Genomic DNA, 18,026 nt, shown 5'->3' on the forward strand with positions numbered 1-18,026 from the left:
TGTTTAAGACACTCAACAAAATGGGTATAGAAAAAAAATACCTCAACATGATAAAGGCCATATATGATAAACCATCAGCCAACATCATATTAAATGGCATAAAACTCAGGACTTTCCCCCTTAAATCAGTAACAAGACAGGGTTGTCCACTCTCTCCAATCTCATTTAATGTGGTGCTAGAAGTTCTGGCCAGAGCAATCAGACAAGATAAAGAAATAAAAGTAATCCATATCGGAAAAGAAGAAGTAAAGATATCACTTTTTGCAGATGATATGATTCTATACATCGAAAAACCCAAAGACTTCACAAATAGATTACTAGAAACAATAAACCAATACAGTAAGGTTGCAGGATATAAAATTAATATACAAAAGTCTATAGCCTTTCTATATGCCAACAATAAAATATTAGTAAATGATCTCAAAAAAATAATCCCCTTCACGATTGCAACAACAATAAAAAAATACTAGGCCCTGGCCGGTTGGCTCAGTGGTAGAGCATCAGCCTGGCATGCAGGAGGCCCGGGTTCAATTCCCAGCTAGGGCACACAGGAGAAGTGCCCATCTGCTTCTCCACCCCTTCCCATCTCCTTCCTCTCTGTCTCTCTCTTCCTCTCCCGTAGCCAAGGCTCCATTGGAGCAAAGTTCGCCCAGGTGCTGAGGATGGCTCTGTGGTCTCTGTCTCAGGTGCCAGAATGGCTCTGGTAGCAATAGAGTGACACTCTAGATGGGCAGAGCATCAGCCCCTGGTGGGCGTGCCAGGTGGATCCCGGTTGGGCGCATGCGGGAGTCTGTCTGACTGCCTCCCTGTTTCCAACTTCAGTAAAATACAAAATAAAATAAAATACCTAGAAATAAACATAACAAGGAGTGTAAAGGACCTATATATAAAAAAAACTACAAAGCATTGTTAAAGGAAATCGAACAAGACACAATGAGATGGAAAAATACTCCTTGTTCTTAGATAAGAAGAATAAATATAATCAAAATGGCCATGTTACCCAAAGCAATATACAAATTTAATGCAATTCCCATCAAAATTCCAATGATATTTTTTAAAGAAATGCAACAAAAAATCATTAGATTTATATGGAACTATGAAAAACCCGAATAGCCAAAGCAATCCAAAGGAAAAAGAATGAAGCTGGGGACATTACAATACCTGACTTCAAACTATGGTATAGGGCCACGACAATCAAAACAACATGGTATTGGCAGAAAAATAGACACTCAGATCAATGGAACAGAATAGAAAATCCAGAAATAAAACCACATATATATGGTCAAATAATTTTTGATAAAGGGACCAACAACATACAGTGGAGAAAAGAAAGCCTCTTCAACAAATGGTGCTGGGAAAACTGGAAAGCCACATGCAAAAGAATGAAACTCGACTACAGCCTGTCCCCTTGTACGAAAATTAATTCAAAATGGATCAAAGACCTAAATATAAGACCTGAAACAAACTACATAGAAGAAGACATAGGTACTAAACTCATGGACCTGGGTTTTAAAGAGCATTTTATGAATTTGACTCCAAAGGCAAGAGAAGTGAAGGCCAAGATAAATGAATGGGAGTACATCAGACTAAGAAGTATTTGCTCAGCAAGAGAAACTGACAAAAAAATAAACAGACAGCCAACTAAATGGGAAATAATATTTTCAAACAACAGCTCAGATAAGGGCCTAATATCCAAAATATACAAAGAACTCATAAAACTCAAAAACAAACAAACAATCCAATAAAAAAAATAGGAAGAGGACATGAACAGATACTTCTCCCAGGAAGAAATACAAATGGCCAACAGATATATGAAAAGATGCTCATCTTCATTAGTTATTAGAGAAATGCAAATCAAAACTACAATGAGATACCACTTCACACCTGTTAGATTAGCTTTTATCAACAAGACAGGTAATAGCAAATGTTGGAGAGGCTGTGGAGAAAAAGGAACCCTCATTCACTGTTAGTGGGAATGTAAAGTAGTACAACCATTATGGAAGAAAGTATGGTTGTTCCTCGAAAAACTGAAAATAGAACTACCTTATGACCCAGTAATCCCTCTATTGGGTATGTACCCCCAAAACTCAGAAACACTGATATGTAAAGACACATGTATCCCCATGTTCATTGCAGCATTGTTCACAGTGACCAAAATATGGAAACAACCAAAAAGCCCTTCAATAGAAGACTGGATAAAGAAGATGTGGCACATATACACTATGGAATACTACTCAGCCATAAGAAATGATGACATCAGATCATTTACAACAAAATGGTGGGATCTTGATAACATTATATGGAGTAAAATAAGTAAATCAGAAAAAACCAAGAAGTACATGATTCAATACATTGGTGGGACATAAAAATGAGACTAAGAGACATGGACAAGAGCTTGGTGGTTATGGGGGGGTGGAGGAAGGGAGAGGGGAAGGGGAGGGGGAGGGGCACAAAGAAAACTAGATAGAAGGTGATGGAGGACAATCTGACTTTGGGTAATGGGTATGCAACATAATTGAACATTATGGACATGTTTTCTTTGAATATATGTACCCTGATTTATTGATGTCACCCCATTAACATTAATAAAAATTTATTTATGAAAAAAATGTTAAGGAGCCTTCTATAAACAGAACAAAGAGGAGAAAAAATCTAGTAAAATAGGAATGTAGATTTAAAGAATATAATGACAATAAACAACTACATATCAATAATAACCTTAAATGTAAATGGATTAAATCCTCCAAGGAAAAGACATAGGGTAGCTGCATGGATAAGAAAACAGGATCTGTACATATGCTGTCTACAAGAGACACACCTTAAAACAAAAGATAAACAGAGAATGAAAGTAAAAGGATGGAAAAAAATATTTCGGGCAAATGGAAATGAAAAAAAAAAAAGCTAGAGCAGCAATACTTATATCTGACAAAATAAACTTTAAAACAAAGACTATAGTAAGAGATAAAGAAGGTCACTACATAATGATAAAGAGAGCAGTCCAACAGGAAGAGACAACCAGTATAAACAGCTATGCTCCTCATAGAGGAGCACCTAAATATATAAAGCAGACTTTGATGGACATAAAGGGTGAGATTAACAGCAATAGTATAATAGTAGAGGATTTCAATACCCCACTAACATAACTGGATAGATCCTCAAGAAAGAAAATTAACAAAGAAACAGCAGACTTAAGGTACACACTAGATTAACTGAATTTAATAGATATCTTCAGAAGTTTTCACCGTAAAGCAGCAGAATATACAGTCTTTTCAAGTGCTCTAGGATTGGCCACATGTTAGGACATAAAACGAGTCTCAACAAATTTAAGAAGATTGAAATTATATCAAGCATCTTCTTAAATCACAATGGCATGAAATTAGAAATCAACTACAATAGAAAAACTGAAAAACACTCAAACACTTGGAAACTAAACAGCATGTTATTAAATAATGAATGGGTCAACAATGAGATTAAGAGAGAAATAAAAAATTTCCTTGAAACAAATGAAAATGAGCATACAACTCAAAATTTATGGGACAGAGCAAAAGTAGTCCTGTGGGGGAAGTTTATAGCATTACAGTCATACCTCAAGAAGCTAGAAAAAGCTCAAATAAACAACTTAACCCTGCAACTAAAAGAACTAGAAAAGGAACAGCAAGTAAAGCTCAGAGGAAGTAGAAGGAAGGAAATAATAAAGATCAGAGCAAAATAAATGACATAGAGGCTAAAAAAACAATACAGAGGATCAATTAAACCAAGAGCTGGTTCTTTGAAAAGGTAAACAAGATTGATAAACCTTTAACCAGATTCACCAAGAAAAAAAGAGAGAGGACTCAAATAAATAAAATTAGAAATGAAAGTGGAGAAGTAACAACTTACACAGCAGAAATACAAAGAATTGTAAGAAAATACTATGAAGAACTATACGCCCAAAAATGAGACCACCTACGTGAAATGGACAAATTCCTTGAAACATATAATCATTCAAAAATCAATCTGGAAAAATCAGAAAACCTAAACAAACTGATTACAACAAATGATATCAAAACAGTTATCAAAAAACTCCCAACAAACAAAAGCCCTGGGCCAGATGGCTCCACAGGCTAATTCTACCAAATATTCAAAAAAGAACTAACTCCTATCCTTCTCAAGCTTTTTCAAAAAATTCAAAAGGAGGGAAGACTTCCAAGCTCCTTTTATGAGGCGAGTATAATTCTTATTCCAAAACCAGACAAAACAATACAAAGAAAGAAAACTATGGGCCAATATCCCTGATGAATTTAGATGCTAAAATTCTCAACAAAATATTAGCAAACTGGATCCAGCAATACATGAAAAAAATCATACATCATGATCAAGTGGGATTTATTCTGGGGAGGCAAAGCTGGTACAATATTTGCAAATCAATGAATGTGATTCATCATATAAACAAAAGGAAGGAGAAATACCACATGATAATATTAATAGATGTAGAAAAAGTATTTGATAAAATCCAGCACCTATTTATGATCAAAACTCTCAGCAAAGTGGGAATACAGGGAACACACCTCAACATGATAAAGGCCATCTATGACAAACCCATAGCCAACATCATACTCAATGGGAAAAAGTTAAAAGCAATCCCCTTAAGATCAGGAACAAGGCAGGGGTGCTCCTTTTCACCACTCTCATTCAACATAGTTCTGGAAGTCCTAGCAACAATAATATGACAAGAAGAAGAAGTAAAAGCATCCAAATTAGTAAAGAAGAAGTAAAACTATCATTATTTGCTGATGATATGATACGATACATAGAAAACTCTAAAGTCTCAGTCAAAAACTACAGAGCCTGATAAATGAATTCAGGAAGGTGGCAGGATATAGAATTAATATTCAGAAACCCGAGGTATTTTTATACACGAACAATGAACTGTCTGAAAGAGAAATTAAGAAAATAATCCCCTTTACTATTGCAACAACAACAACAACAAAAATAACTAGGAGTAAATTTAACCAAGGAAGTTAAAGATTTATACTCAGAAAATTATAAAACATTGATAAAAGAAATCAAGGGAGATACAAACAAGTGGAAGTGAAGCATATACCATATTTATGGATAGGAACAATAAACATCATTGATATATCTATATTACCCAAAGCAATTTATAAATTCAATGCAATTCTTATTAAAATACCAATAAAATACTTCAAAGTATATCTTCAAAGTATATTCCAAAAATTCATATGGAACCAAAAAAGAACAGAAATAACCTCATCAATCTTGCAAATGAAGAATAAAGTGGGTTGTATCACACTTCCTGATTACAAGTTATACTACAAGGCCATTGTACTCAAAACAGCTTAGTACTGGCATAAGAACAGGCATATACATCAATGGAACAGAACAGAGAACCCAGAAATAAACCTGCACCTTTATGGACAATTGGTATTTGACAAAGGAGGTAAGAGTATACATTGGAGTAAAGACAGCCTCTTCAACAAATGGTGTTGGAAAAATTGAACAGCTATCTGCAAAAAATGAAACTAGACCACCAACTTACACCATTCACAAAAATAAACTCAAAATGGATAAAAAACTTAAATGTAAGCCATAAAACCATAAGCATCTTAGAAGAAAACATAGGCAGTAAGCTCTCCAACATCTCTCACAGCAATATATTTACTGGTTTATCTCCACGGGCAAATGAAATAAAAGACAGGATAAACAAATGGGACTATATCCAACTGAAAAGCTTTTGCACAGCTAAAGACAGTATGAACAAAATAAAGAGATAAACCACACATTGGGAGAACATAGTCAACAATACGTCTGATAAGGGGTTAATAACCAAAATTTATAAAGAACTTGTAAAACTCAACACCAGGAAGATAAACAATCCAATCAAAAAATAGGTAAAAGAAATGAATAGACACTTCTCCAGAGAGGACATACAGATGGCCAATAGGCATATGAAAAAATGTTCAACATCACTAAAACTGGAAAACAAAATTTTTGTTGCATCCACATAAAGACTTGCTCTTACCTAATTTGAGTGTGCTTTTCTCAAATTTGACATTAGTTTTTCTCTGTAAGCTACAGTTTTTTTTGCAATTCAAGATTTTAGGTGTTCATCTTATTGTAAAATTTTCAACATTTACTTTAACATAATGAAATAGAATGTCTTCTTGGGCATCATCTTTGTGAAAATGTAATAATTTATATAATGCAGTAAATACATTAATACACTGAAAGATATGATTGCATCAGAATTTGTCTACAATTTTGAAATAGAACATATTAAAACACTTATTTTAATAATAAAATTTGCGCAAAACTTATTTAAATTCATTCAGGCAAAAATTTGCGTTTGTAACTCTTGCATTTGTGTACTTATGAGGACAATCTCCTTTGATGCTCCAGCAGTAGTCTGCTCATCCCTAACGGCTCCAAAATTTTGGGGAAACTTATCAAGGTGACTGTTCAGGAAGTGAATCTTAATGCTCATGTTACATCCAATTTCGCAGAAAGCCAACAGCATCCTTTGAACCAGAAGTTCATAGTTTTCTGCTTTTTTGTTGCCAAGGAACTTCTTTGTAACTGCCACAAAAGCCTGCCATGCTGCTTTCTCCTCCTTATTCATCTTTCTGGCAAATTCTTCATCACGTATGAGGGTTCGAATTTGAGGTCCATTGAATACACCTGCTTTTATCTTTTTGAAAGACTAGGCACAAAAAGCAGAAATTATATGTTGAAAGCATTCACTGTCTCTATTCAAAGCCTGAACAAACTGCTTCATTAAGCCAAGTTTGATGGGAAGTGGGGGAAAAATGATCCTGTCTCGATTAACTACAGGTTCATTCACAATATTTTGCATCCCTACTTCCAGAGCTTCACATTTTGGCCACTCCTTCTGTGTCCAGTGTTTCTCCTGAGCTCAGCTGTCCCACAAACACAGAAAGCAAGGATACTTTGTGAAACCTCTCTGTTGTCTTAGCAGGAAATTTACCATTTTAAGATCCACATAAATGATCCAATTATGCTCCTCATACTTCAGAAAGTCAATAACAATTTTTATGTCATTATAATCTTCTTGCGGCTGAGTTGAATAACCATTTGGAACCGGTGCGTAAACATTACTGTTGTGTAGGAGAATACATTTCAGATTCCATTTAGAGCTGTCAAGAAATAGCTGCCATTCTGTTGGACTGTAAGTGGTAACACCTAGCTGGCTGAGACTACTGATACCATGACAGTAAACAAAGTGTTTTTCTTCAGAAAAAAAGTCCACAAAAATTTGTTCACACTTCCTGCAATGAGATACTTTAGCTGACCAGTGAAATACATTCTTTTCTTGAAGACTGGAGGCTAACAACTCAGCTGCTTTCTTTGGTAGGCCCAAATCTCTTACTAAGTCATTTAATTTGGGTTGGCTAAACTGCTGAGGGGTTAATGACTGCTTGGCATCAGAAGAAGACCCTTCAGATTCTACAACCATTTCCTCATGCATCTTATCAAAATACACTTGATCACCATGTTCACATTCTTTGTCCTTAGAAGAAATAAAACCATTGAAAACTGGAACCGGGAGTGTCTCAGAGAGTGGGATAGGTCGTGTTGCTGAATGAATATTAGGATATGCAATCATATGTCATTTTTTCTTGCCAATGCCCTTTGTATGGATCAGACAGAAATAAGAGTCACTGCTGTGGTCCGTAAGTTCACACCAAACCAGGGGAATACCAAAAGGCATTCCTTTGTGTTATCCTTTTGTCCAGTCACAAAGCATTTCCTCACAATTATGACACACAATATGAGGAGCCCAATTCTTGTCTTGATCGCCAAGGGGAACTTGAAAATAGGCAAGATATCCACGTGCCACAAATGATGAAATATTGCGCCTTTGACATTGATGTGTGTAACAGCCACATATATAACAGAAGGTGTCAGGACTATTACATTTACGCCTACTCGAAGAAGCCATGATTCAATCTTAAAACAAAATAAGAGGGTGTTTTTATCAGATAATAATTTTTTACATTTAGATACAACTACAATTATGTAAAAGTAATGTTTGTAAAACATTAATTGACTTGCGGTTATGTTCAATCCAAGAGTCGTTGTGCTTTAACTCCAATTTAAAAACCAATGCATGGCATTAACTGTAACAAAAGGAAATTAAAATTGCATAAAAACTAGAGCATGCACCAAAAAAATAAATTTCATATTTGGAATGAGCAATGCAGAAATATATAGAAACAGTTCTAAAACTTCGTGCAACAGAAAATGAAAAAAAATTTGTTCCCCAGTGTAATCATTAGAGAAATGCAAATTAACACCACAATGAGATATCACCTCACACCAGTCAGAATGGTGCTCATTAACAAAACAACACATAATAAGTGCTGGCGAGGATGTGGAGAATAGGGAACTCTTTTGCACTGCTGGTGGGAATGCATACTGGTGCAGCCACTGTGGAAAACAGTATGGAGATTCTTCAAAAAATTAAAAATAGAACTGCCCTTTTATCCAGCCATTCCACTTTTAGGAATATATCTCAAGAACAACACATCAATGATTCAAAAGAAGAAATGCACCCCCATGTTTATGGCAGCATTGTTTACAATAGCCAAGATCTGGAAACAGTCCAAGTGTCCTTCAGTAGATGAGTAGATTAAAAAGCAGTGGTACATATACACAATGGAATATTATGGGGCCATGAGGAAGAAGGAAATCTTACCTTTTACAACAACATGGATGGTCCTGGAAACTATTATGTTAAGTGAAATAAGCCAGGCAGAGAAAGAAAAATATCATATGACCTCACTCATTTGAGGAATCCAATGAACATTGTGAACTGAGGAACGGAATAGAGGCAGAAGCAGGATCAAAGGGACCAGAGGGAAAGTGGACAGAGGGAAAGGGGATGAAAGGATGAGATCTAGAGAGCAGAAAAGAAAATCCTGGAGGAAAGGGGGGAGGGTGTTTCTGGGAGGGGCAAGGGGGATGTTGAGGGGAATACGGGGGAGGGAGGATGCATTCGGGGGGGGGGGGGTACTAGAATCTATGTAAACACAAGTTAAAAAAATTTTTTTAAAGTTTTTAAAGATAATTTATCCTTCTATATGTTATTATTATGTTTCCAATTTAACTTTTTTCAAATTAATATTTTAGAATTAGTATTAAAATAGAAGCAGTACAGCAGGATGTAATTCTCAAACTTAATTCTAAGGTTTTGCCATATTAACGTAGTATTTGAATCATTTCTCATTCTACTCCTTAGAAAAGTATAGATAAATAGCAGAGCTTTTCCCAAAGGTTGCAGAGAAGGTTTTCAAACATAATTAAAAAGACAAAAGGCATTAACAGTGACTGTGGGGAGAAGATGTGACTCTAGAACACTCTTTTCCTCAGCTATGCTGGCATAGTTCTCTACAACTTCCCAAAGGTACTAATGAAAGAAATCTACTAAAGCTGAACACAGTCCCCAAGTAGAGTGAGTATGGAAATCTGTCACACAGCATAATAGACCTGAATATGATCTTAAACAAAGGCTAGCGGTCTTCATAATATTTCTATTATAATTAAAAAACAGGCTCTAAATATCATTTATATCAATACATGCTAAACTATTAAAGCAAGTTTAATGAAAAATTAAAGCATCAACCAGTTTCTCCTTGCCTCCTCTGACTCACTCACTCATTCAGTGTTCATGTGCCCATGTATTCATTCACCGCCCTTTCACTGAGCACCTCCCTGGTTCCTCCTCACACGTGCAAAACCCTCACATAAAAATGACACAACTGACATTTTCTTCTAGTACTATTCCAATACACATATGGAGAGAGAGTACTCATGAAAAGGAAAATCAGGAAGGATCACATATTACATTTGTCTCCCTCAAAACTCTCTCCGACCTCAGGAGCCATCCAGAACGGTGTTCCTACGGATGTATTCCGGCGGTGCCAGGTGCTGGTGAGCTGTGCAGACACACCTGGAAGGAAGAGGCGACACTTACTCCTTGTATTCATTCCTCATGGAAAGAGATTCCAACTGCGATACATTTGCTTACACACCAATATTAAAATCCTGTTCCCTTAAGCTGCCACTGGACTTGAACTTCACATTATAGTATCCTAAGTCAGGATTTCTGCATAACCCAAATACAGAATTGTCCTCCTGTTTTCTATTTCTCATATCCAAACCTATGTATCCTTAAAGCCCCATTTCAAGTTTTAGGTCCCCCACACTGACTTTTAATCTGCTTTTTATCATTAACCTCTATTTCTTTTGAACTTCTACATTTTAAACTATTTGTCTGTATGACATATGTGGGCATGTAATTATTATTTGAATGGTATGCTTCCTACCCTCCTTCTTCCCTCTGCTCGCCATCAGCTCTGGTGAATCTAAGGCAATTTTATGGTGGCATGCACATAATGGGTGACTGGAAGTTTCTAATAAACAACATCGATTTAAACCAACACCAATAATAGAATCCATTCTTTTCCATTAGAGAGAATACAGACCAGAGGACTACAGTGAAGAGGTGCAACTGAATATTCCCATCATGCTGTCCTATTAATCTCACTCCATTAGACATAATCATAACTGACCCTTAAGAAACTGAGGAGGAAAGTCTCTGCCCTCTTATTTTACACTCCTGCTCTTCACATGGCGTCCTGGTCACTTACCCCTGGCTGTTCAGTGCCACTTCCCTTGACCTTACCTGGACCTGATGGTTATACCAAAATCTTGGGCTTTCGCTTCCTGATGGTCCTACAATATTTTGGAAAGCACTTCCTAGGTGTCACATTTGCTTTTAGGCTTTGGATGTTTATTGTATAGGCCAAGTAAAGCAAAGGCACTCATAGGAATTTAACACTGGATTTATTTGATTCCTCTAAGAGGACATTTGACATTTACCATGAAATTCAGCCAAACGGGCACTTTGCTGATGGACATACACTTGAGCAGATGGACAGGAGATGTTTTGGTTCTACATTAACTGCATCCCAATGACATACCCCATCTATATGTATGTAAATCTTGTCCAGAACAAAATCTTTATCTACAGCCTTCAAATAAGTTCATTTGACAGGAAAAATTCTCACTAAATCTTTTTTCAAATTCAAAGAAGATTTTCTAATCTGTGCTTAAAAATTCTCCCATAAATATTTTCTGACAGACTATCTGAAGAAAAGGAATCAACACTTAATATCTCATTTCTCCAAAAGATATTCCCTACCTTTACTCCAGGCATTCTAGCTTTTGGAAAAATTAAATTTAGCCTGACCAGGTGGTGGCACAGTGGATAGAGTGTCAGCCTGGGATGCTGAGGACCCAGGTTCAAAATCCTAAGGTCACTGGCTTGAGCATGGGCTCACCAGCTTGAGTGCGGGGTTACTGGCTTGAGTGTGAGATCATAGAAATGACCCCATGGCCACTGGCTTGTAGCCCAAGGTTGCTGGCTTGAGACCAACATTGCTGGCTTGAGCCCAAGGTCACTGGCTTGAGCAAGGGGTCACTGGCTCAGCTGGAGCCCCCCGATCTAGGCACATGAGAAAACAATCAATGAACTAACATGTTGCAACTATGAGCTGATGCTTCTTATCTCTTTACCTTCCTGTCTGTCACTCTCTTGCTAAAAAAAAGAAAAGAAAAATTAAATTTAAATCTAAACATTTTATCTTGTATTTTTCTATATGAATTAAAGAAAGAAATGATTAACCTTGAATATCATAGTACTTTCAGTATACAGTAATTTATTTAAGTGAAAAAATAAATGGATTTAAAAAGCAATTCAATTTAATATTGATTCTAAATTTATTAAAATTTAATAATTTAATTTAAATTATTTAGAAAAAATTTTAAATTATACTTGACTCTTTGTGGACATTTTGTTTTAATATTATAAAGATAGTTTAAGAATTCAATTAAAAAATTCAAATGTCATGTCACTGAAGTGGAAAGGGAAAGAAGAAAACCACAACCAAGTGAAAAATCAGAAGTATTGCTTCTGGCAAAAAAGTGACATTTTAGACTAATCACATGATACATTCTTTTCTCTTTTTGGGTATGAAAGTTATGTCATCATAATTGGCATTTTTCAGGAAATAGTCATGTCCTAGTTTCTGAATTTATAGATGTTGATGGCAGAAAATATTTCATAGGAAATGTTTATGAAAGGATGCTGAGAAAAGGTTTTCTTGGGGGGTCAGGTGACTTAAAGTAACCAATCAGACTCTCTATCTTAGAAATCTGAGTTTTGAATGGAGCCACTCAGGGGGAGAAGTAACTATAAGCTAAGTCATCCAATGGCAGGTCTCTAAGGATCAATCCACCTGCTGCTCTACTTGAGGTCCAAGGCTGCATAGCTCTCTTCTTAGGAGGCTGATGGCCCAGTTTCTCCCTGGACTTTGTAAGCCAGCTAGTGTTGTTTTCAGTTTTTGACTCAGTTGATCAGTTAGTTTCTGTTACTCACAACCAAGGAACCCTGTCTGATACAAGACCCTAATGGTTTTACATATAAAGGAGTAAATGTTGGGCTTCTTATCCCTTTAATCACATATCCCAAACAATGAAAAAAAAAATTTGAGCAAGTACACTGTACATAGATATAGATAAAGACAGATTATTTTCTAAATATCTACTAGTATATTAACATAAACATTATAAAATATAAAATAAAGATAATTTTAATTATTTTATTGATTTTAGAGAGAGAGGGAGGGAGGGACAAAGGGAGGGGAGAAGGGAGAAAGGGAGAGCAAGAGGAAGTGAGAGAGAAAAATATTGATTTGTTGTTTACTTATTTATACATTCATTGGTTGACTCCTGCATCAGTCTTGACCAAAGATCAAACCTGCAACCTCAGCATATCAGGACAACATTCTAATCAACTGAGTTAACTGGCCATAGCAAATGAAGATAATTTTAAAGAATGAGATTAAAATAACTATAATAGAGGTACAGATATTTCTTGCTGTACTCCAATGATATTTTATAAATTCCGTAAAAGGACTGACCTTCCCTTCAAAGATCACTGTTCTAAGAGGTGCTAGGGTAATAAATTATAATGCTCTTGGAGTCTCATATATATTTTAGTGTCTGTTGAGATCTTGCAGAAAGAATGTTTTATACCTGGTTCCTATAAACTCTATGGAAACAAGAAAAGTCCAGATTTTAAAGAAAGAAAAACAAAAAGTCTCAAAATAAATAAATAAAAAACCAAACAACTATGTAGAATAAGAACCCTGTGAGTCAGAGAATATTGGATGATGATCACACTAGAAACAGGATTCACACCCAACTATGAAAGTGACAGAGAAAGTCATTTACCAAATTTCACGTTTGTTGACTGCTTCTGCAATGACTGGTAAACCCCAAGATCATTTACCAACATAGCCAAATAGTTCCAGAGAGAGAAGGCAACTTAATGGCCATAAAGTCTACCATGTTCAATTTGCAGGTTAGTTAATTTCAGCTGGAGAAAAAAAAATATGAGTTTCCTGGCCCTAGCTGGTTGGCTCAGTGCTAGAGCATCAGCCCGGTGTGTGGAAGTCCTGGGTTCAATTCCCAGTCAGGGCACACAGGAGAAGTGCTTCCCCACTCTTTTCCTTCTCCTTCCTCTCTGTCTCTCTCTTCCCCTCCCGCAGCCAAGGCTCCATTGGAGCAGAGCTGGCCCGGGCACTGAGGATGGCTCCATGGCTTCTGACTCAGGAGCTAGAATGGCTCTGGTTGCAACAGAGCAACACCCCAGATGGGCAGAGCATTGCCCCCTGGTGGGCATGCCGGGTGGATCCTGTTCGGGCACATGCAGGAGTCTGTCTCTCTGCCTCCCTGCTTCTAACCTCGGAAAACTACAAAAAAAAAAGTTTTCTGAGAAAAAAATGGCATTTTTACTCAATATAAATTCTCACAAGGAAAGTAGCTAGAAGGTAAAAAAAATGTAAAATTCTATTTAGTAGTGATTGACACAAATGACATTAAAAGGCAACAGAAATCCAAATACTGAGTTCAGGAGCCCTAGGACGTAACAAAGATTAGAAAAATCATCGTGTCCAGAGAAGAACTAATAGGAATAAGTCACCAAAGTAAACAGTTACATAAGCTTCTCAAGGGTGAAAACACCAAAGGGTGGAAAATTCCAGGCAGAAAGTCAGGGTAGTGAAAGGATATTAGAAAATAGGAAGGCCAGAAGAGAAAAGGGCTGAACAGAAAACAGAGAGGACAATAATCCACTGAAAATCAAAGCCACAGAACATCAAAAAGGTTTATGTTAATGATTCTTCACCCCTTTGCTGGATTACACTGCTGGGGGATTTTCATGCTATTTTAGGCCCCTTCAGTGAGGCTTCCTGGTCCCTCTGACGGCTGCGCACCAAATCTGTTCCCTATTGCACTAGTCCCGTTTCCAGGGAGAAAATGTGCAAGCTTCACATCTGTGGTCAGAAGTCTCTTAGGGTCTTAGGAAGTCAGAACAAACATCATAGGTATGGTTTCCAATATATGTGTAGTTCAAACAGATCAAGAAATTTCAGGAAACTTGATTTTCTGTAACTATACAGTAAAACCCTTGACATCTTCACAAACCAAAGGGAAGACCATGGGTTTTTTTGGTTTGTTTGTTTTGTTAAAAACAAAATACTTCAGGAATAAGAACTGAGATTATAAAAATACAGAATCTTTTCAACAGGGGCCATGAAATTTACTACACCATCTAACAGCCTCATTTTGTTTATGAGGTTAAAACAGTGTGATGACTAGTTTTATGTGTCAACTTGGCTGAGTCATGGGGTCCATATATTTGGTAAAACATTATTCTGGATGTTTCTGTGAAGGTGTTTTCGAAATAAGGTTAACATTTAAATCAGTGGACTTTGAGTGAAGCAGATTATTCTGCATAGTACAGGTGAGCCTCATTCAATGAGTGAAAGGCCTTAACAGAACAAGGACTGACCTCCACCAGACAGCAGCTACCTTTGGACTCACTACAGTTCTCCTTTGGGCCTTTGGTGGCCAGCCCACCATCAGATTTCGGAGTTACCACCCCTCCACAGTTATATTAGAGTCTCTCTCTCTCTCTCTCTCTCTCTCTCTCTGTCTCTGGAGAATTCTAACTAATATAGATTGTGGTCCTGAGAGTGGCTTTAGAGGAACAAAATTTTTAAGATAAGTTTTCTGAATTGGTTCTGGGGCTTCTGGAATTGGCTTTCTAATCAGATTAGATTTAAAGACTGTAATGGCTCTATTTCCAGTAGTAAAGAGAGCACTGATAGTCCATGGTATGATGTGGCAATAGATATGTGAACTGTCATCACTGGATACTTGTAACCAAACACTTACAGGAGGTACAGTTCAAACTGACCATCTATATCATTGCTTTTCCACTGCTGGTGCATGGACTGATCCGCCAGAAATTTCGTGTGGGCCCATGAAAGAGTTAACCACCCTGATGTTGTATGAACATTATAGACCCAATAATCTTAGTCAATTTCCTTATTTATGCTCAGGGCCATTTCTGCTTAGCAGTCCTTGAAATAATTCTATTTTCATCGGTCCCTACGTATAAAAAAGGTTGAAAACCTCTGAACTGTGTATGATCTCTCTCAACTTTTTTGTCAAACTAATGAGTATAATGAGATAGGCTGGTTGCTTCTACTATCACTGGACAAAGTGAGGGGAGAAAAGGATGCGCTCAGGGGTTCAAGTTCCCAGCCCAAGTGCTGCACAAATGCCCTGAAAGCTCCCATGTCTGCCCTGACAGAGGCCCTCCTCTCCTGTGGCTGCAGAGAGCTGAGCATGCGGAAAACCAGCCCCAAATCTCAGCCTGCAAGCGGCTGACATGCTAATTACTTTCCCAGCTTCACAGGCAGTGTGCAGTGAACGTGAGGGCACTGAGTGGGAAGGACTGGATCCTGACAATTGGAACGTGGACATATGGGAGGACCCTGCTGAAACTGAGGACTTTGAAGTCCTAATTTATGATGCATCTTCTTTGCCAGTACAATTAACCTCTCTAGCCTCTTCGAAGCAGATTAACCTTGCATTGCCTGAGGAAGCTGCAGTGGCCTCCTCTGATGTAGCGATTTAGCTGTCTTACAAGACACAACTCACTCCCGTCAGCACCTACCCAACCCACCTCCTTCTGCTTCTAAACCTATAACTAGACTCAGCTCCCAGCAGGACCCGAAAAATGAGGTACGAAAGTACAAAGAACTACTACATTTTTCAAACTTATACAGAGATTCAGAGAATATGTGGGAACAAACATTAAGGGTGCAGGATAAAGGTAGAAGAAACATAAATTGGATCAGTCTCAATTTACTGATATGGGGCCACTAAGCAGACATTGCATTTACTCCTATTGAATCTTGGGGAGTTAGAAAGGCTCTCTTCAAGTTTGGTTGGTTAGCTCAGACATAGAACAAAAAGTGGTTCTCAGAATATGAACTTGAAACACCAGAACTACATTGGTTTACTCTAGAGAAAGGGATTCAAAGGTTAGGAAGACTGGAATTCTTAAATTCATTATAAAATTTTTAGGTGTACTTCAATTATGAAATTTAATTTCAACAATTAAAAACTAAAATTTTGAACATCTTCAGAATTTAGGGCAGTGCACATCAATAAAAAATATTCTCTACAATATTTAGAAAATATCTTTGTCTCTTCTTTTCCATAATACTGTTTTTAAAAGTTTTTATTCACAGTTATTTACAGAATAGGCAGGCCCAGGCAGTCTTGCTTGTACCATGTCAGCCCATTGCTCAGTTGTGGTTGATTGGATCAAAAGGGGATATCCGACCCAGCTGGTGTGACTGACTTCCTCTTCCACTCCATATTCCTTTTGACTTGAGATGCTACAAATCTGGGCCACCTAACTGTTGGCAATGGGCCCATAACTTATAAAGATTGGGAGGGGTGAGGCTGCTGGGTTTTTTTGTTTTTGTTTTTCGCGCAAGACAGGAAGGGAGATGAGAAGCATCAACTCATAGTTGTGGCACTTTAGTTGTTCATTGATCACTTCTCATACTTGCCTTGATGGGGGTGAGAAGAAGCTCCAGCCAAGCCAGTGACTCCTTTCTCAAGCCAGTAACCTTGGATTTAAGCCAGCAACCTTGGGCTTTAAGCCAGTGACCCTTGTGCTCCAGCCAGTGACCATGGGGTCATGTCTATGATCCCATGCTCAAGCCAGAGACCTTGCTCTCAAGCTGGATGAGCCCGCACTCAAGCCAGAGACCTCAGGGTTTTGACCCTGAGTTCTTAACATCCCAGGTTGATGCTCTATCCACTGTGCCACCACCTAGTCAGGTGAAGCTACATTTTTGAGTAGCCTCTATGGGCAACATGAAAAGTCCACAGACTGAGGTGTAGACACTGAAAGAGAAGCAGAGGAGAGATTTGGTTTCTCCAACCAGAGAGCAAGAGGCAGCATGCAGTTCCTGGGTCCCACCCCTCATTCTCTTGTTTGCTTCAGTTCCCTTGTCCTGTTCTTATCTATGTGATGGCCTTCCGGAGCTCTTTGGGGTCTCTTGTCCTTACAAATAAAATATCCCCTTGATTAAGATGTACACCATTATTGGCCCTGGCCGGTTGGCTCAGCGGTAGAGCGTCGGCTTGGCGTGCGGGGGACCCAGGTTCGATTCCCGGCCAGGGCACATAGGAGAAGCGTCCATTTGCTTCTCCACCCCCCCCTTCCTCTCTGTCTCTCTCTTCCCCTCCCGAAGCCAAGGCTCCATTGGAGCAAAGATGGCCCGGGCACTGGGGATGGCTCCTTGGCCTCTGCCCCAGGCACTAGAGTGGCTCTGGTCTCGGCAGAGCGACGCCCCGGAGGGGCAGAGCATCGCTCCCTGGTTGGCAGAGCGTCGCCCCTGGTGGGCGTGCTGGGTGGATCCCGGGTCGGGCGCATGCGGGAGTCTGTCTGACTGTCTCTCCCCATTTCCAGCTTCAGAAAAATAAAAATAAAAAATTAAAAAAAAAAAGATGTACACCATTATTATAACGTTGAATTCCTTAATTCAACTTGATGATCAGCTGAAGGAAAA

At 38.0% G+C, this 18,026-nt stretch overlaps 1 protein-coding gene across 1 annotated transcript in view; it reads right to left on the bottom strand.

The window, feature by feature from the left end:
* The window catches only part of MYO3A (myosin IIIA), a 240,824-nt gene that overhangs the window by 160,062 nt on the left and 62,736 nt on the right, over positions 1-18,026 (bottom strand). The window contains exon 7 of the mRNA XM_066279445.1: positions 9,894-9,970. Within this exon, the coding sequence (XP_066135542.1) occupies positions 9,894-9,970 (77 nt within the window). The remainder of the gene's footprint in view (positions 1-9,893; positions 9,971-18,026) is intronic.

The sequence above is a fragment of the Saccopteryx bilineata genome, chromosome 5, assembly GCF_036850765.1.
Source record: "Saccopteryx bilineata isolate mSacBil1 chromosome 5, mSacBil1_pri_phased_curated, whole genome shotgun sequence".
Classification (NCBI taxonomy): Eukaryota; Metazoa; Chordata; class Mammalia; order Chiroptera; family Emballonuridae; genus Saccopteryx; species Saccopteryx bilineata.